The 16,307-nt window shown below is 48.5% G+C and overlaps 1 protein-coding gene across 1 annotated transcript in view; it reads left to right on the top strand.

Moving 5' to 3' along the window:
* The window catches only part of LOC119381056 (glutamate receptor 3), a 105,153-nt gene that overhangs the window by 74,923 nt on the left and 13,923 nt on the right, over positions 1-16,307 (top strand). The window contains 2 exon segments of the mRNA XM_049412206.1: positions 12,781-12,924; positions 12,926-13,026. Coding sequence (XP_049268163.1) covers positions 12,781-12,924; positions 12,926-13,026 — 245 coding nt within the window.

Genomic DNA, 16,307 nt, shown 5'->3' with positions numbered 1-16,307 from the left:
GTGTCAATTTCACGTTTTCCTGCCCTGTAAACAACAAGTGCAGCAGGTGCCCATCGAAGCTTATAAGCGAGCATGAGCGCGTCATCATTGATGACCTGTATTCATCCAACGGAAAGAAACGAGAACAGCAGTGCGTTGCGAAATATTTGTCCCTGTATATACAACCACCAGCAAAGAAGTTGTGTGCAAGTGGATCTCCCATCGCGATATTCCCCTCGAAGGTACGTGACGCCGGCGACCCGCAGTCATCAGCAAGACCTGCTGCTTGAAAGCAAAACTGCGACTGGAAACAGCACGTTAAAGAAATGACCCATTTCATATATTGCGTTGCATACATGGGCGGTATTAATGCGATAGCATTAGAGAGCTCGCATTGCAGAAATTCCGGTGTCGGTGTCGCTTGTGAGCGAAAAATCGTCCGTGACCGAAAAATAAAAAAAGATGCCAATAAAAATGTGTAGTTCCACACTCGCCGCCATGGCTGCGATCGGCGCTGACTAACACTCCCATGTTTAAATGCACATATATACCCCATAGAGAGAACGGGAGGATGACCGCCGCCGTAGCTCGGTGGTAGAGCATCGGCCGCGTTATTTGAAGGTCGCAGGTTCGGTCCCTGCCGGAGGCAAGTTATCTTTTCATCCGCTTTACTTTCTTCACTTTTATATTCTAATTACTAGAAATAACATCCCCTATACTTTCCTTGGCATAATTGTCTGTTAGTTCTCCTTAATATTGTGTCTAACAAAGGAAAACGAGCCTTTAAAAGTCATCTAAGTTTTTGCTAGTAGTACTAGGTATGGCTTGACTTCGCTAGACATGTCACGTGACTACCTGTTACGTGATGTGATTTTATCGCGTGACTAGCTGTTACGTGGTTTATGGCGGCAACATGTCACGTGACTAGTTATTACGCGATGTTGCGTGTTTTAGTCACGTGACTAAATGTTACGTGATTTTAGTCGCACGAGTAGTTACGTGATGTTACGTGATTCTAGTCACGGGGCTAGTTACGTGATGTTACGCGATTTTTAGTCATGCAAGTGTTTGTTACGTGATTTTTAGTCCCGTGACTAGTTGTTACGTGATGTAACGTGATTTTAGTCACGTGACTAGATGTCATGTGATTTCAGTCACGTGACTAGTTATTACGTGATGTTACGTGATTTTAGTCACGGGACTAGTTACGTGATGTTACGCGACTTCAGTCCCGTGACTAGTTGCGTGGTGTTACGTGATTTTTAGTCACGTAACAGACTCGCCTATCATAGTTTTTGTATTCCATGCCGGACAAATAGGCGCACGTGTTGTGGGAGCAGAAGCTGAAAAAGAGGACGAAGCGAGCGCGTTGCCGGTTAATGATGATGATGATAATTCCTGTTCGCACTACCCGGCGCAACGAAAAGCTTAACGAGCTCCACTCTTGAAAAGCCGCCGGGCAGTTCACTTCGGGCTCTCCAATAAACAGTTATTCGGACACCTCTGTACCTGTCGTGCCTTTAGACGTAACACTGGCAACGAGCCGAACAAGTTCCCGCGCATTAGGTCGGCATCAGACAGCGGCAGCCATGGAAACACATGGCTACATCGCAGTTTTCCGGGACTGGCTGGGCATCGTGGCCCGAGCGTCTAAACTTCTACTTTGAAGCGAAGGAAATCAAAGAAGACGTCCACAAGTGAGCCGTCTTGCTGACAGTGTGTGGACCTTCTACTTATGAGACAGTGAAAGCATTGGTGGCTTCCGAAACGCCAACACTGTGCCTCTCGCGGATATCGTCTCACTGCTTCGGCCACATTACGATCCACAGCCATCCGAACTCTACAGTCGCTGCTGCTTCCAGCAATGGGACCAGCTCCCAGGCGAGTCTGTTACTGCCTTCGTAGCAGCATTGAAGAAATTGGCCACTGAATGCAATTTGGGCACTCCAACTTCTCAGCAGATGGCAGGAAGCGAAGCACAGGCTCATACCAGCTCATCGCATGAAACGACGCTACCGCTGGACATATGCTTCGAGACCGTTTCCTGTGGGGCCTGCAGGATGACAGCCTGCAGTAGAGGCTTTCACAGAGAAGGATATAACATTCCATAGGGCACTCCACATCGCTTTGTGTGCAGGGGACGCCAAGTTCTACCAACAGCGCAAAAAGGCGAGGTACCCGAAATCAACCGAACAGCACCGTGAGCGACAAACGACAGCGCTCGCAACAAGCAACCAGCACGGCTCTGCTTCCGCTGCAACGGGGAGCACAGCCCAGACCGTACCGCACAGCGAGGTGCCGCTACTGTAAAACAGTATGCCGCATCGATAAAGCACGTTTCAAGAAGAAGCGGAGGAGACAAAGCGAAAGCTGCGTGTTATTGATGAGTCTGAGCTTTTCGTCTTGTCAAAAACACTAGAACAAACTCACTTGCATGACCTAAACAGTATTGTGACAACACCCTAAAACGACCAAAAACATGTGGTGGCACTTGAAATCCAAGGCACAAACCTGTTATTCAAAAAGGACACAAGAGGCGTCTACTCGCTCATTAGCCAAGAGACCTTTCGGCGTGCATGGCCCATGGCCTGACAATCCGCCTGCCCTCATGCAAAGTGATATTCAACTGTGCAGTTGGTCAGGAAAAAGCTTCACACCGGTAGGAACCGCGACTGTTAAGGTGACATTCAAAGGAGCGCAGCACACACTGCCACTACTCGTCATGAAGGACCCAGCTGCAACCTTCTAGGTCGAAATTAGTTCCAGGCCCTTGGCATCTTCCTTCTTAGTATCGAACAGATCCGATATGAGGAGATTGCAACTGCTACATTTGAATCGAAAGAATCATTGCCAACGTGGGAACGCCCTAAACAGCCCTGGGAAATATCGCGCTTGAACTTTGTGGGACCAATAGAGGGCTGCATTTTTTAACACGAAAGTGTTCTATGCCGGGGTCCACCAAGGCTTTCATAACGTATTTCCGTCATGGAAATACGTCAGCAAAATACACGCCATCAGGTGGCAAAGAAAGAAATTTTAAGGAAAAGTTCCCTTGACAGGAGTCGAACCCATGACCTCTAGATCCGCGACGATGGCTGGCGGGCGTTTAGCCCGCTGAGCTACCGCCAAACACATACCGGTGGCTACATGAACGCGTCTTTTATCTTCCACACTTCGCTTTCGCTTTCGCTCATAGCATCTATCCATATCGACAAACAGCTCTCCGATGCTCGCCTGGCTGTCGCACCGCGTTCCCCACTCGCCCTGTGAAAATTAACGGCCAGGCTAGAGGGAAGACACGACGCGCGTAGCGTTTCTCTTCGCGTTTCACGACGCTTTGAAGGAGCTACGGCTTTGAAGGAGCTTCAGCTACGGCAAGGGTTAAATCATGATCATGGGCGTTAGTCGTCTGTACGGAGATGTGCCACTAGGCGTCAACGTGAGTACGTCCACATGAAACGGTGCTTTATTTGCCAAACAACAGTAGACATTGTACAAGCTCTCATATACCAATGCACTATAAACACTCAACTACTGCTGTGACGACACCTTTCACTTTCGTGTTATACCGATTCCTACGACAGAGGGATCAGCCATCTTTTTTTGGTCATTGTCGACGCCTTCACCAAATGGCTCGAAGTAAAATGCCTGACAAGCTCAACCTCTGCTGCCGTAATCAAAGAACTTGGAACACTTTTCGCCACCTGTGGCATACCCAAGAAGGTAGTTGCCGACAATGGTACCACTTTTGGTACCGACAATGCCACCGCCGAAGTACAAAAATTCTGTCAACTGATAGGAAAGCGCGCACAAGCAAGGACAGAGGGAGGTGATGACAACACAAACGCTTAAAGCGCTTGCGTTGTCATCACCTCCCTCTGTCCTTGTTTGTGCGCGCTGAAGTGTTCTCTTATGCAAAACCACCGCGCCCAAAAATCGGTGGTCGAAAGAAATACGCCTTGAACTTATCCTTGACGGTATCTAAGCATGCCCATTCTGCTGCTTCTAAGCCTAACGTACCGAGTATCCGCCTAGGTTGCTGCGAACCCATGGTATACAAAAGAGTTCTGACTTTTACCTCACCGGTAGCTCAGTACAGTCCAGAAGCGAAGCTGTAATCTTCGAACTGAAGAATCCACTGCGGCCACTCGCTGGGGCTCTCGAAGGTAAACCGCGGGGTAGGCGGCTGCCTCATGGCAGTCGGGAGTGTATGTGCGCCGTTCTCGTCGGCCATTGTTGGAAGCTCAGCAACGCCGGGCCACGACTAGACAAACGCGTGCAACCGAGTTGGCGCTTGAGTAGTGGCAGTGCGGGCGAGCACGTGTGAGCACGAACTTGCAGCTACTGACATCCCATTTCTGACACCATGTTGCACGTGCTGCAGAGCGCAGGCAGCGCGCCCGATGCCGGAACGCAATAGGCAGCGTGCAGGGGGGTTTTCCAGTGTGACTACAGCGCGAGAACGCACAGCCTAGCGAAAAAAAAAAAAAAGTCTGATCCCTCTGTCATTGGAATCGGTATAACACGAAAGTGAAACGTGTATACATTTGATTGTTCATAGTGCATTGGTATATCAGAGTTTGTACAATGTCTGCTGTTGTTTGGCAGATACAGTAAAACCTCGGTGATACGATCACGGTTCCTACGAATTTCGGGGTGATACGAATTTTTCTGTGGTCCCGGCCAAGGCCCATTAGCCTGCAATGTATTGGGGTGCGGTTGTTGCGAACCGATTTGCACCCCGCGACGTTTGATACGAACGTACGCTAGCGCACAGGTAAGGACAGGTGCTGCCCGCGCTGTCGCGGAAGACCCGGCAATCACACGCGGGCGCGGGCGCGGGCATGCGCGCTGCGCGCTGCGCGACCATCAACGGTGCGTCGTTGCCTCCGAGATAGTGCGCGCGAATCTTGGAGGCCTTTAGGCGCCTTCACAGATGACGTTGTTTTTTTTTTTTTTCGGACACGTTGACGCGTGCTGCTATGCTCGAGGCAGCAGCATCTTTGTACTGCGTTAACACGTGCCTGCCACGTCGATGCAAGCCATGTCCCCGCAATCAGACGTTGTATGAAACAAAGACCCCAAGAGACGAAGCGGACGGTCTTGGCGAAGGGGGTGGCCTTATCTATCGTGTGCAAAGCGCTTCTTAAGTCACTTTCGCCGCAGTAGTCTGTTATCATGCAGAAAAGCGTAGTAAGATTAGGAAGGGGCTACTAGCGGTCACGGGGCACAACACATCTGGTTCATTGCTTACACACGCGCGCATGCGCCGTATATTTACGAGTACAAGTATGATCGTTGACGTCTAAAAACTTTACTGGCAATCATTCAGAGCTGTTCATCACGTCGCTGCGGCCCTGAGAAACACTAAATCAAAACGTATGCCAACTTTCTTTTCCCGCATGCTAATTTTCCATGTGTTCTGGTCATATGAATTTCGGATGATACGAATATTTTTGGTAACCCCGCGAGATTCGTATCACCGAGGTTTTATTGTATATCACCGCTTGATGTGGACGCACTCACGTTGACGCCTAGTGGTACGTCAACGTACCAATGACTAACGCCCATGATGATGATTTAAGCCTTGCGGTAGCTGAAGTTCTTAGCATATACGTGGACACCGCATATGGTGCATAAATCCCGCGCAGATATGGCATCTGCATGCACATAATAATCACGGATACTCGATATACACTCCTTCAAAGCGTCGTGAAACGCAGAGACGCTACGCGCGTCGTGTCTTCCCTCTGGCCTGGCCGTTAATTCTCACAGAGCGAGCGGGGAACGCGGTGCGACACCCAGGCGAGCGTCGGAGAGCTATTTTTCGATATGGGTGGATGCCATAGAATTTCCTACACTTATGGCATCTTCGACAAATCGCACTGGTGCGCACCGGGGCGCCCTGGTGCGCCGTTTCGTCCAATCGTCGTAGCGCCTGGGTGCCCCGGTGCGCACCGGTGCGATTTGTCGAAGATGGCATTACCTAGAGGGAAAAGTGGCGCTGCACGCTGTTGGACGCATGGGAATGCCGGGATATGTGAGCTTCGAACTTAACTCGGATTCGTGTCCTTCACGTAGAGCCCAGAAACCTCGAAGACGCGTCTGGCTTCAACGCGTTCCTTGCGTCGAAATGGTTGATTTCTTACTGAAGGAGCACGTAGTGAGGTATTTGTTTTTTATTATTGCAGAAGAACAAGTTTTATTTAACATTGGAAACTTCTGCGTCGATGTATAGTTTTACTAAGCGTAAAAATTAACCAACGGCCGCTAGACTTGGCAGGCAGACGACAAAGGCAGCGTTCTTTCTGCCACTGTTCGTCGTCTGTTTCTTTCTTTCGCCGTTTGGTTATGCCGTCAAGGTGAGTGGACGTTTATTTTAAAATATAATACACGTAAACGGCATCCGCTTATAAAATATTTGTTTGAGAGAAGCTTTATTTGCGCAGTCGTATCCGCTTTTGAGCCGAAGCCTCGCACAACACCAGCCAACACAAGCCTCGAAGCCACGTATACCGTCATTCCCAGCGCTCCAACGGCGGCCCTTAAGAAATTCGCATAGACGGTGGCGCCAGATTTCCCTCTAGGTATTCTTGTAAGAAACTCTATGGGTGTATGCTATGAGAGAGGCTTGGGCTAAAGCCACCACCTCGCGGTGTGTTAAGCGTTGACGAAATTACACTTCTATTGGAAACGCGCCGAATGGGACGGTCGTAGCAAAGGCGCATTTTTTTTTTTTTCGAGCCTGGTGGCACACACGTCATCGCCCCGTTATAAAGGGGACGCTCATAGCATCCATCCATTCATCCAAGAGCACTGTGAGAGGAAAGTGTGAAAGATAAAAGGCGCGTTCATGTAGCCTCCGCTATGTGTTCGGCGGTAGTTTGTATTTTGTGCGTTGAATACTATGTTTGTGACATGAAATTCACAACTATCCGTAATAAGGAAAAAAATTCGCGGTAGCTCAGTGGGCTAAACGCCAGCCATCGTTGCGGACAGAGGGGTCATGGGTTCGACTCCTGACAACGGAGCTTTTTCTTAGTTGTTTTTTCTTTGCCATTTGATGGCGTTAATTTTGCCGTGACGGAAATACGTCATGAAAGTCTTGGTGGACCCCGCCATAAAACACTTTCGTGTTAAACAGCAAAATTGAGCCGCGCCGGGACAAGATGCGAACGCGGTGCGCACGTTTCCCCCGGCATGAGTGGGCGGACTGATGCCGGCCAAACGGGGGGACGCGTCTTATTTTCTTCGTGCCCATGGAGTTTCTCACAATAATACCTCGAGGAAAATCTGGCGCCACCGTCTATGCGAATTTCCTAAAGGGGCGGTGTGTCACGATGGGAATGACGGTATGTGTGTCTGCGAGGCTTGTGTTGGCTGGTCTTGAGCGAGGCTTCGGCTAAAAGCGGATACGACTACACAAATAAAGCTTCTCTAAAACAAAACTTCTATAAACGGATCTTATTCACGCGTATTACATTCTAGAACAGAAGTCCACTTACCTGTACGGCATAACCAAACGGCGAACAAAAGAACAGACGACAAGCAGTCGCAGAGTGAAAGCTGGCCTTGTCGTCTGCTTTCCAATTTTAGCGGCCGTTCGTTACTTTTTACGCTTCATAAAATTTTACATTGACGCAAAAGTTTTCGAAGTCAAATAAAATTCGTTTCTGTGCAACGACAAAGAAGAAATAGCTTACTACGTGCACGCTCCTTCAGTACGAAATCAACCATTTTGACGCAAGGAACGCGTTGAAGCCAGACACGTCTTCGAGGTGTCCGGGCTCTTCGTGAACGATGCTGATCCGAAACAAGTACAATTTGGACCTATCCCAGCATTCCCATGCGTACAACAGCTCGCAGCACCAGTTTTCCCTCTAGTTAATTGTAAGAAATGCCATCTTCGACAAATCGCCCCGGTGCGCACCGGGGCATTAAGGCGCTACGATGATTGGACGAAACGGTGCACCGAGGCGCCCCGGTGCGCACCGATGCGATTTCATGAAGATGCCAAAACTCTTATGGCTGTGCCCCTAGCTGCAAATACCAGCGACCCTGGGACGTCCACTGAGAGTACACCATGACTGAGAGCTACGTAGCTCGATCCCTCTGGTCCTATAACGCACAACCGCACACGTTGGTTACCGACAACCGAGAGCCCGTAACACCGTACCCGTCGGCGTCTACAGCGGGGAGAGTTTTTGGCGCTTTGCGACGAGAGCGATTTAGGATGATAAAATTACCAGTGCAACGTTTCGCCTGGGCAAATACGCGCTCGTTATGCGTTTGAATGTGCAAAAACAGCGTTCTTGACCACGGCGGGTAAGGAGCGCATTTCCCCGCTTGGAAATACGAACGTGAGGCGCCTGCTCCCGACCGCTCGTGGCGAGCGAAGATTTCTGCGGTCCGTCGATGCCTTCGCGTCCCCTGACAAGCGTCTCCAGAGAGTTCTTGCGCCTCCAAAGAAGGAAAACGACGACGCCTAACCCTGCGTTCGAAATTTAGAAAATGGTTTCTTGCCTTTGCGCAAGATTTCCATTTGCACAGTTCCTGCTTGGCCGTGCCCTTTTTCTCTTTCAAAAATAAAACCAACCGCTTCACTAAATCTGCTTCGTAGGTTCCTTTCGCAATACAGGATCTTCTGTAGCTTTCCGAAAAAAAAAAGATCAAACATTACCACATGGTGCTTGCTTTGAACGCGGACTTGAACCGCTGGCAGATTTGCGTTATATAGTCTCGTTTGCAGGAGAGATCAGCCCTGATTTCAAGTATTTGTTGTTCCTTCAGTGCTGCATCCATAAATCTACGCTTGAGGTAGTTTTTCATGAAAGCTATATATAACCTATTTTTCGTGACAGTATTTCACAAAAAATCTAAATTGTTCATGTTCGTACGAAAACCAGCATGTTGGATGCCCTTGTGAAACCAAAGCTGAAATCGCCCGAAATAGCCCGCGTGGCAATACATGTGCAGAAGCTCCGCCCTCGTAGCTTTGGCTGTGCTGCCACAGAAAGCTGTCGCGAGGTATTCGCCCCGAGATCGGGCTACAGGTGGCAGCACTGTCGCCGCGCTAGTGTGGATAGGCGGCCGGCGGCGTGTATACAAATGTACACAGCGGCGCTTCGTTGTGAGCTGCTTGAACTGATTCTCGGCGAATAAAACGCGATGACTGCAGCCCTCTAATATGTACGTTCTCTATTGCCGAATCGATGCACGAAGCCCACCGAACGTTACTATTACTTGTGAGAGAAGCGCAACCTGCCAATGAACGGGATGCTCCTCGGCGACAGTCTGCGATTTTGCATTGTATGACATTTTTTGCTGTTTTATTTGAACGTGTTTAGCTGGTGTTCCGCCTACTACGCATTGCCGTTGCTCGACTGAACTAATTACGTATTTACTTCTTGCATATCTGGCTACCGAATACGCACCCGTGCTTTTTTTTTTATTCAGCTCTCCATGATATGTAGGACAGATGATAAGAAATTAAGCCAGAAAAGCTACGTGCCATACAGCGCTTAGCACTATGAAGATCTTTCACACGTAAGCACTTGATTTTATTCCAGTAACAGAGTAAAAAGGAAACAGTTCAGCACAGAGCTTTCTTCGATTCATTACCTGCATGACAATGATGCAACAAAGGAGTGGTTAATTTATGGGGCAAAAGTGAGTTGTTTCTTTTTTTTTCAAGCCAATGATGCTTACTGCTTTCATCAATCTATAGCAAAGCCACACAAAAGCTCAAGATAACGTAAAAACAACAAAGATAAGGTTTTGCGTTAAATTACAACGATATGACTGTAAGGCACGCCCGTAATGTGGATTAATTCTTGACCATCTGCGTTCTGTAACGTGAACCTAAATCAAAGTACACCAGTGTTTTAGCACACATTTCGCCCCAAGTTAAGACAACGCCCGGCAACTGAGTTTTATCACTTCGGCGTCATTCCATTTTTTTTTTTTTGTTCTTTTTAGGGGATTGTTTAAGTACCGAAGAGTCAGACTTGTGAAAAATATCGCTCTGTAGTGGGACCAGGACCGTGGAATAAAAGCACATCTTAAGCACAAACAACATTGGTCACGTAACTGATAAAAGACAACAAGCGTGACACGCAAGTGCATAGCTTAGAGCCTTGTTTTTGTTTACCACTAAGTCGCTAAAGCACTGCATTCACACGATAGCCAATGCTCCTCATGTTTAGGACGAAGCAAACTGCACTTTGCGATGTGCTTGACCCAAAGAGCGGCACCCACACTGAAATGATCCTGGCGAAGGCAGGGTAGGACGACCACACAGAGCACTTCGACAACTGCACTCATTGATGTTTTTACAATGCATATACAGCCTAGAAAGGCCAAACGGTTTTTTACATCGTGGTAGGTACACGTACAAGCATTTAAGAGTGCGCTAACACAACACACAAACTGCCCTTTGAAGACGTCCATGACGTACGTGCATATGCAAACACGCCGCCGCTAGCAGACGACGCAGGGAGATATCCACACTAGGCGCGCTTCAGCCAGTAGCCGCCAGGCGGCGACTCCGCTCGATCTCGGGGCGAATAGTGAGTCTCCACTGAGCTATTTGAAAACGGTTTCGGTGCATTTCAGTGTGAAGGAGCATGGCTGTGCGTTTTGCGTCTACTCTTCTGTTGCGATTATATCTGCCATGCAGTGAAGAGAAACAGTTAATTTTTCCGGAGCTTTTCTTTAGTTTATTTTCAAATCAAATCAAATCAAATCAAATTTATTTCAACATACCAGCGATGTCGTGGACAATGAACTAAAAGCCAGCAAGGCTTGACAGGGTCCATTGCCCATTTTCCATGCAGTGACAAAACGGGAAAAACAAGAAATACACCGGAAATAAACTATAAATACACCGCATGATATTACAAGAATACAAGAATTACATGAAACACAAGAGATACACAAAAAATACACAAGAATTACACCATCAATACACCGAAACATATAACAGGAATGCAAAAATAACACAAGAAGTACACAGCATTATAAGCACTAATACATAAACATTGGCATTGCAGTAAATAAACATAGTACATAAACATAGGCATTGCAGTTGCATACATGTTTTTTTTTTTACATTATGAAGAGTTATATTACATTTTTTTGTATTTAAGTGATAGGGTAGTCTATAACGTAGCATCTGATAGGTATAGTTCGTTCTAGACCTCGGTAGTTCCCATATTTCAGAGCTCCTTGTATTGGCCATTTTATGTTTTCGCGTTAAATTAGAAATACGTTTTAGAGTGTCATTGTTCTTTTTAATAGCATTCTTATAACTTCTTATTAATATGTTTTCGTAAATGTTAGGCATTGGTACCAAATTTAGGTTTTCGAACAGAGGACTAGTTGGCGTTAAGTAAGGCACATCTAAAATGCAACGCACGGCTTTTTTCTGCATTCTATGCAGGGTAATGATGTTAGTAAGTGTCGTAGTGCCCCAGACGAGATGACAATAGTGTACGTACGACAGGAACAGGGATTTGTACAGTAGAAGTTTAACACTTTCAGGAAGAAAAAAGCGCAACTTGCATAGTATTCCAGTTAACCGAGAGAGCTTACCTACTACCATTTCCACATGAGCATTCCATGATAAATGTTGCTCAAATACAACACCAAGACATTTAAAAGTAGGCACAATAGGCAAAACAGAGTTAAGATGTAAATTTGTTGTAGTAGCAACGTTTCGATTTTTCGGCCTAAAAAGTACGGCCTTTGTTTTATTGACATTTATTTTCAACGAGTTAGCGGTTCTCCAAGATGATAATTTTGACAGTACTTCGTTGGCTTTAATCATGACATCTTCAGCATCTTTCGCGGTTACTAGAATTGTAGTGTCGTCTGCATATATAATAAATTTTACGTCATTATCAATACTAACTACGTCATTAATATAAATACAAAAAAGCAAGGGCCCCAAAATACTTCCTTGGGGCACTCCTGCAATAACTGGTTTCAAATCGGACACGTGACTACTTATACCTACTTTTTGCATACGGTGCTGAAGATATGATTTTATTAATTTCAAAAAAAAAACACCGCGAAAGCCATAATAATTAAATTTTTCTGTAAGTGTGGTATGATTGATGTAATCAAACGCCTTTGAGTAGTCCACAAAAATACCCAAAGTACATAGCTGACGTTCGAAAGAATCTAATATAATTTCCTTCTGTGTTAGAAGCGCAGTTTCAGTAGACTGCCCTTTCGTAAATCCAAACTGCATATTTGTCATTAATTTATGCTTAGTTATAAATGATGTAACACGGCTGTGAATTAATTTTTCCAGCGCTTTTGAAAAAATCGGTAAGATTGATATTGGTCTATAGTTAGTTAGCGCGTTTTTATCCCCGCCCTTATGCAACACTATAACCTTAGCAACCTGGAGTGCTTTTGGAAAGGTACCATCAGATAGAACTAGATTGTAAATATGGGTCAGTGCCGGAGTGATGGCATCTAATACGTACTTTGCGGGTCTGATTTCGAAACCATCTATATCGCAACATTTACTATTTCTAATCGACAAAAATGCGTCAGTTATTTCCTTAGGTGTCGTAGGAGCCAAAAAATGCAGACTGGCTGGTCCGCGAACTTAAAAAATTTAAACAGTTGGGATCGTGAGAACTCTTTACCAAGCTAGTAAAAATATTCATTGAAAATATTAAAATATTCATTAAAATATTCGCCAGAAATATTCATTTTCTGGTGTCATGATCGTTACTGAGCATTATTCAATATTGTAGCAATTAATACTCAAGTGAATTATAATTGCAGCGCACCAAGGACACCTTCTACTCAAGAATGTGGGACTCGATGACTTCGTTCAACAACACCATGACGGCTACAAATGAAGAAGGCGTAAAGAGAGTCCGCGAGTCCGAGGGCAACTACGCCTTCATAGTGGACACCATGAAGATAAAAGTATGCGACACAGAAGGCGCCCTGTGACCTCATTCAGATTGGCGAGCCATTTCAGCCATCCGGTTACGGTGTCGTTGTGTCGCACAAGTCACCGCTCAAGTAAGGAGCAATTTCTATTTGGTTTAGAAGCATGCCTCCACAATAACTCAAGTCGGCCATTTTAGATAAAATAGCGAATGTAAGAAGGCAATATATATAGTGTGCACACTTTAAAGAGTTATAGTGCAAGCGACAAGCGTAGTTGTACCTGTAGAGCGCGCGCAGGAGGAACCGAGAGCTACAACATCTGGTTAGGAACTGTTTATTCGTTTCCCAAAAGCGCGAGCAGGCGCGCGGGGCGATGCGAAAGGGAAAGAGGAGAAATAGGAGAGAAGGAGCGCGGTTCGAGTTGTCCCCTCTTCCCCGCGCCGCCGGACCGGCGGCGGCGGCTTAGCAAGAGAGTTTTTGTTTCCTTGCGATGCCGCAGGCGCCGGTTTCAGGGCGCGACGTAAGAGGATGCGCTACAGAGCTCCCCAAGTGAGGAGGCCACTGCGACGAACGATAACCATTCCCGCGGTCAAAGCGGGCCCCAGTGAACCCTGAGCGCAGGACGGGATGGGGATGAGTGACAAAGGGACAGAGGGGAGGGGGGCACAGTGAGACAAGATGCCGAAACAGAAGAGAGCGCGTTTTCACTGTACGCTGGCTTCAGCCGCTCGAGCGCTATAGTCTCACGCGATCCATTCATGTCCACAACAAAGTTCGAGGGGAGGCGCTCCAGCACGGGGAAGGGTCCGAGGTAATGAGGCTGCAGCGAAGCACGCACAGGCCCGTACCGCACAAACACGTGTGATGCTCTTTCTAAGTCCGGCATGATGTAAGCTGCCCGGGCTGGGTTTGGACGCGTCGGCTGCGGTCGAAGATTCCGGAAAGCTGTGCGAAGCAGGCTCACATATTCGCTGGCTGTAGGAGCGCTTGGGGTTGCTGTGGCGTCGAAAAAGTCGCCGGGGAGGCGAAGTGTGGTGCCATAAACAAGCTCTGCTGTGGCTCCCGACAGCTCTTCTTTGTATGCCGATCGGATGCCCAGAAGAGTGAGGGGAAGTGTCTCGACCCATTTGTTTCGGGACCCGTGCGCTGTCAATGCCGCTTTGAGGTGCCGATGAAAGCGTTCGACAAGGCCGTTTGTTTGGGGGTGGTAAGCAGCTGTTCTCAAACGGGCCGTTCCGAGGAGCTTTAGAAGTTCTGCGAAGAGCGATGACTCAAACTGACGGCCACGGTCAGTGAGTATTGTTGTCGGGCAGCCAAACCGTGCAACCCAAGTGGAGACGAACGCTTCGGCGACTGTGGCTGCTGTAATGTCAGCAAGTGGCGTTGCCTCGGGCCACCGGGTGAAGCGGTCAACGCATGTCAACAAATACCGGTGGCCTTGACAAGGTGGAAGCGGTCCGACAATGTCAACGTGCACCACCGCGAACCGTTCATCAGGTTGCAGGAAACGGCGGGGTGGCGGTACCGGGTAGCGGTGAACTTTAGCACGCTGGCAAGGTGCACACGCGCGCACCCAATCGCGAACGTCCGCGTTCATGCGAGGCCAGACGAATCGAGCCGCGATGAGCTTTTGCGTTGCTCGAATTCCAGGGTGGGCGAGATTGTGCAATGAGTTGAAGGCTTGCTTGCGAAAGGCGACGGGTAGAAATGGCCGTGGTGTGCCTCCTGAGGTGGAGGTATCACAAACAATGGGTACACTCTGATAGGTCACTGGCTCCAGTTGCAGAGAGGTCGTCGCGTTGCGCAGATATGTCAAGTCCGGACAGCTCTCTTGCGCTGTTGCGAGCTCTCGGAGGTTGAATGGAAACGAGGCTGTAGAGCTGTTCGAACGACTGCGCGTGACGGCGTCCACGCGGCTGAGAGCGTCCGCCGGGGCGTTATCACAGCCGCTGATGTGTTGAATGTCCGTCGTAAACTCCGATATGAAGGAAAGCTGGCGTACCTCGCGTGGAGTGTATATGGACTCGGAACGACCGATGGAGTAGGTCAGGGGCTTGTGATCGGTGTAGATGGTGAACGATCGGCCTTCGAGCAGGTGGCGGAAATGGCGCACGGACAGGTACATGGCGAGGAGTTCGCGGCCGAACACACTGTAGCGGGTTTGGGCGGGGTTCATGCGTCTAGAGAAGAAGGCAAGAGGTTGCCAGTCTCCATCAACTTCTTGTTGAAGAACCGCTCCCACCGCCGAGCTGGATGCGTCGGTCATGAGCGCCAATGGAGAGTCCGGATTTGGGTGAACGAGGAGGGTGGCTTCGGCCAAAGCACGCTTAATTGAAAGAAAGGCGTCCTCCGCGGCACTGTCCCATGCTAGTGGTGTGGCAGACTGCTGTTTGCCGCAAAGCAAACGATCGAGCGGTTCCAGTAGCGCGGCACAGTTTCTTACGAAGCGTCGGTAAAAATTCACCAGACCAAGAAACTGGCGGAGCTTGGTAAGCGATGTCGGCTTGGGAAACTCTACGATTGCATTCACTTTGTCGGGAAGTGGGCGGATGCCGTTGGTGTCCACATAATGGCCGAGGAATGCGAGAGCGTGCACTCCGAATTCACTCTTCCCGCTGTTGATGACGATTCCGTTGGCTGCCAGCCTCTCAAAGAGAAGCCGGAGGTGTTGCACATGCTCTTCGAAGGACGAGCTTGCTACAAGCAAATCGTCGACGTAGGCAAACACGAACGGTAGTCCGCGTGTCACTGTGTCAATGAAGCGCTGTGAAGTTTGCGCAGCATTTCGGAGTCCGAATGGCATACGCAGAAATTCGAGAAGGCCGAATGGTGTCGTTATGGCTGTTTTGGGGATGTCTTCTTCAGCCACGGGGATTTGGTGGTATGCACGAACAAGATCGATTTTGGAAAATATGGTGGCACCGTGCAGAGCAGAGGTGAAATCTTGGATGTTGGGCAGTGGGTACCGGTCAGGGACGGTCTTGGTGTTCAGGAGCCGGTAGTCTCCGCATGGTCTCCAGTCACCTGACTTTTTAGGGACCAGGTGGAGGGGGGATGCCCAACTGCTGGATGACGGTCGAATTATGCCAAGTTCCAACATGTGCTCGAACTCAGCACGGGCCACTTTGAGCTTGTCGGGGGCAAGGCGCCGTGGACGGCAGAAAACAGGCGGGCCGGATGTTATTATATGGTGCTGAATGTCGTGAGCAACAGGTTGAGTCCAATCTGGTGGGGATATCAGGGATGGGAATTCATTTATCAAGGCGGCGAACGGTTCTGAGGCTACTGCAGCGCAGGAAGGTGCCACATCAGTAGTTGCGCCCGCAGCGATGCCTTGGACAGACAGGCTCGTGGCTGAGTCCAGGAGACGTTTGTGTCTGAGGTCGACGAGGAGCCCATGCTTGGCAAGAAAA

Source organism: Rhipicephalus sanguineus, chromosome 2 (genome assembly GCF_013339695.2).
Source record: "Rhipicephalus sanguineus isolate Rsan-2018 chromosome 2, BIME_Rsan_1.4, whole genome shotgun sequence".
Taxonomy (NCBI): domain Eukaryota; kingdom Metazoa; phylum Arthropoda; class Arachnida; order Ixodida; family Ixodidae; genus Rhipicephalus; species Rhipicephalus sanguineus.
Note: the sequence above shows the minus strand (reverse complement) of the source record. Positions and strands in the feature narration are given on the sequence as shown.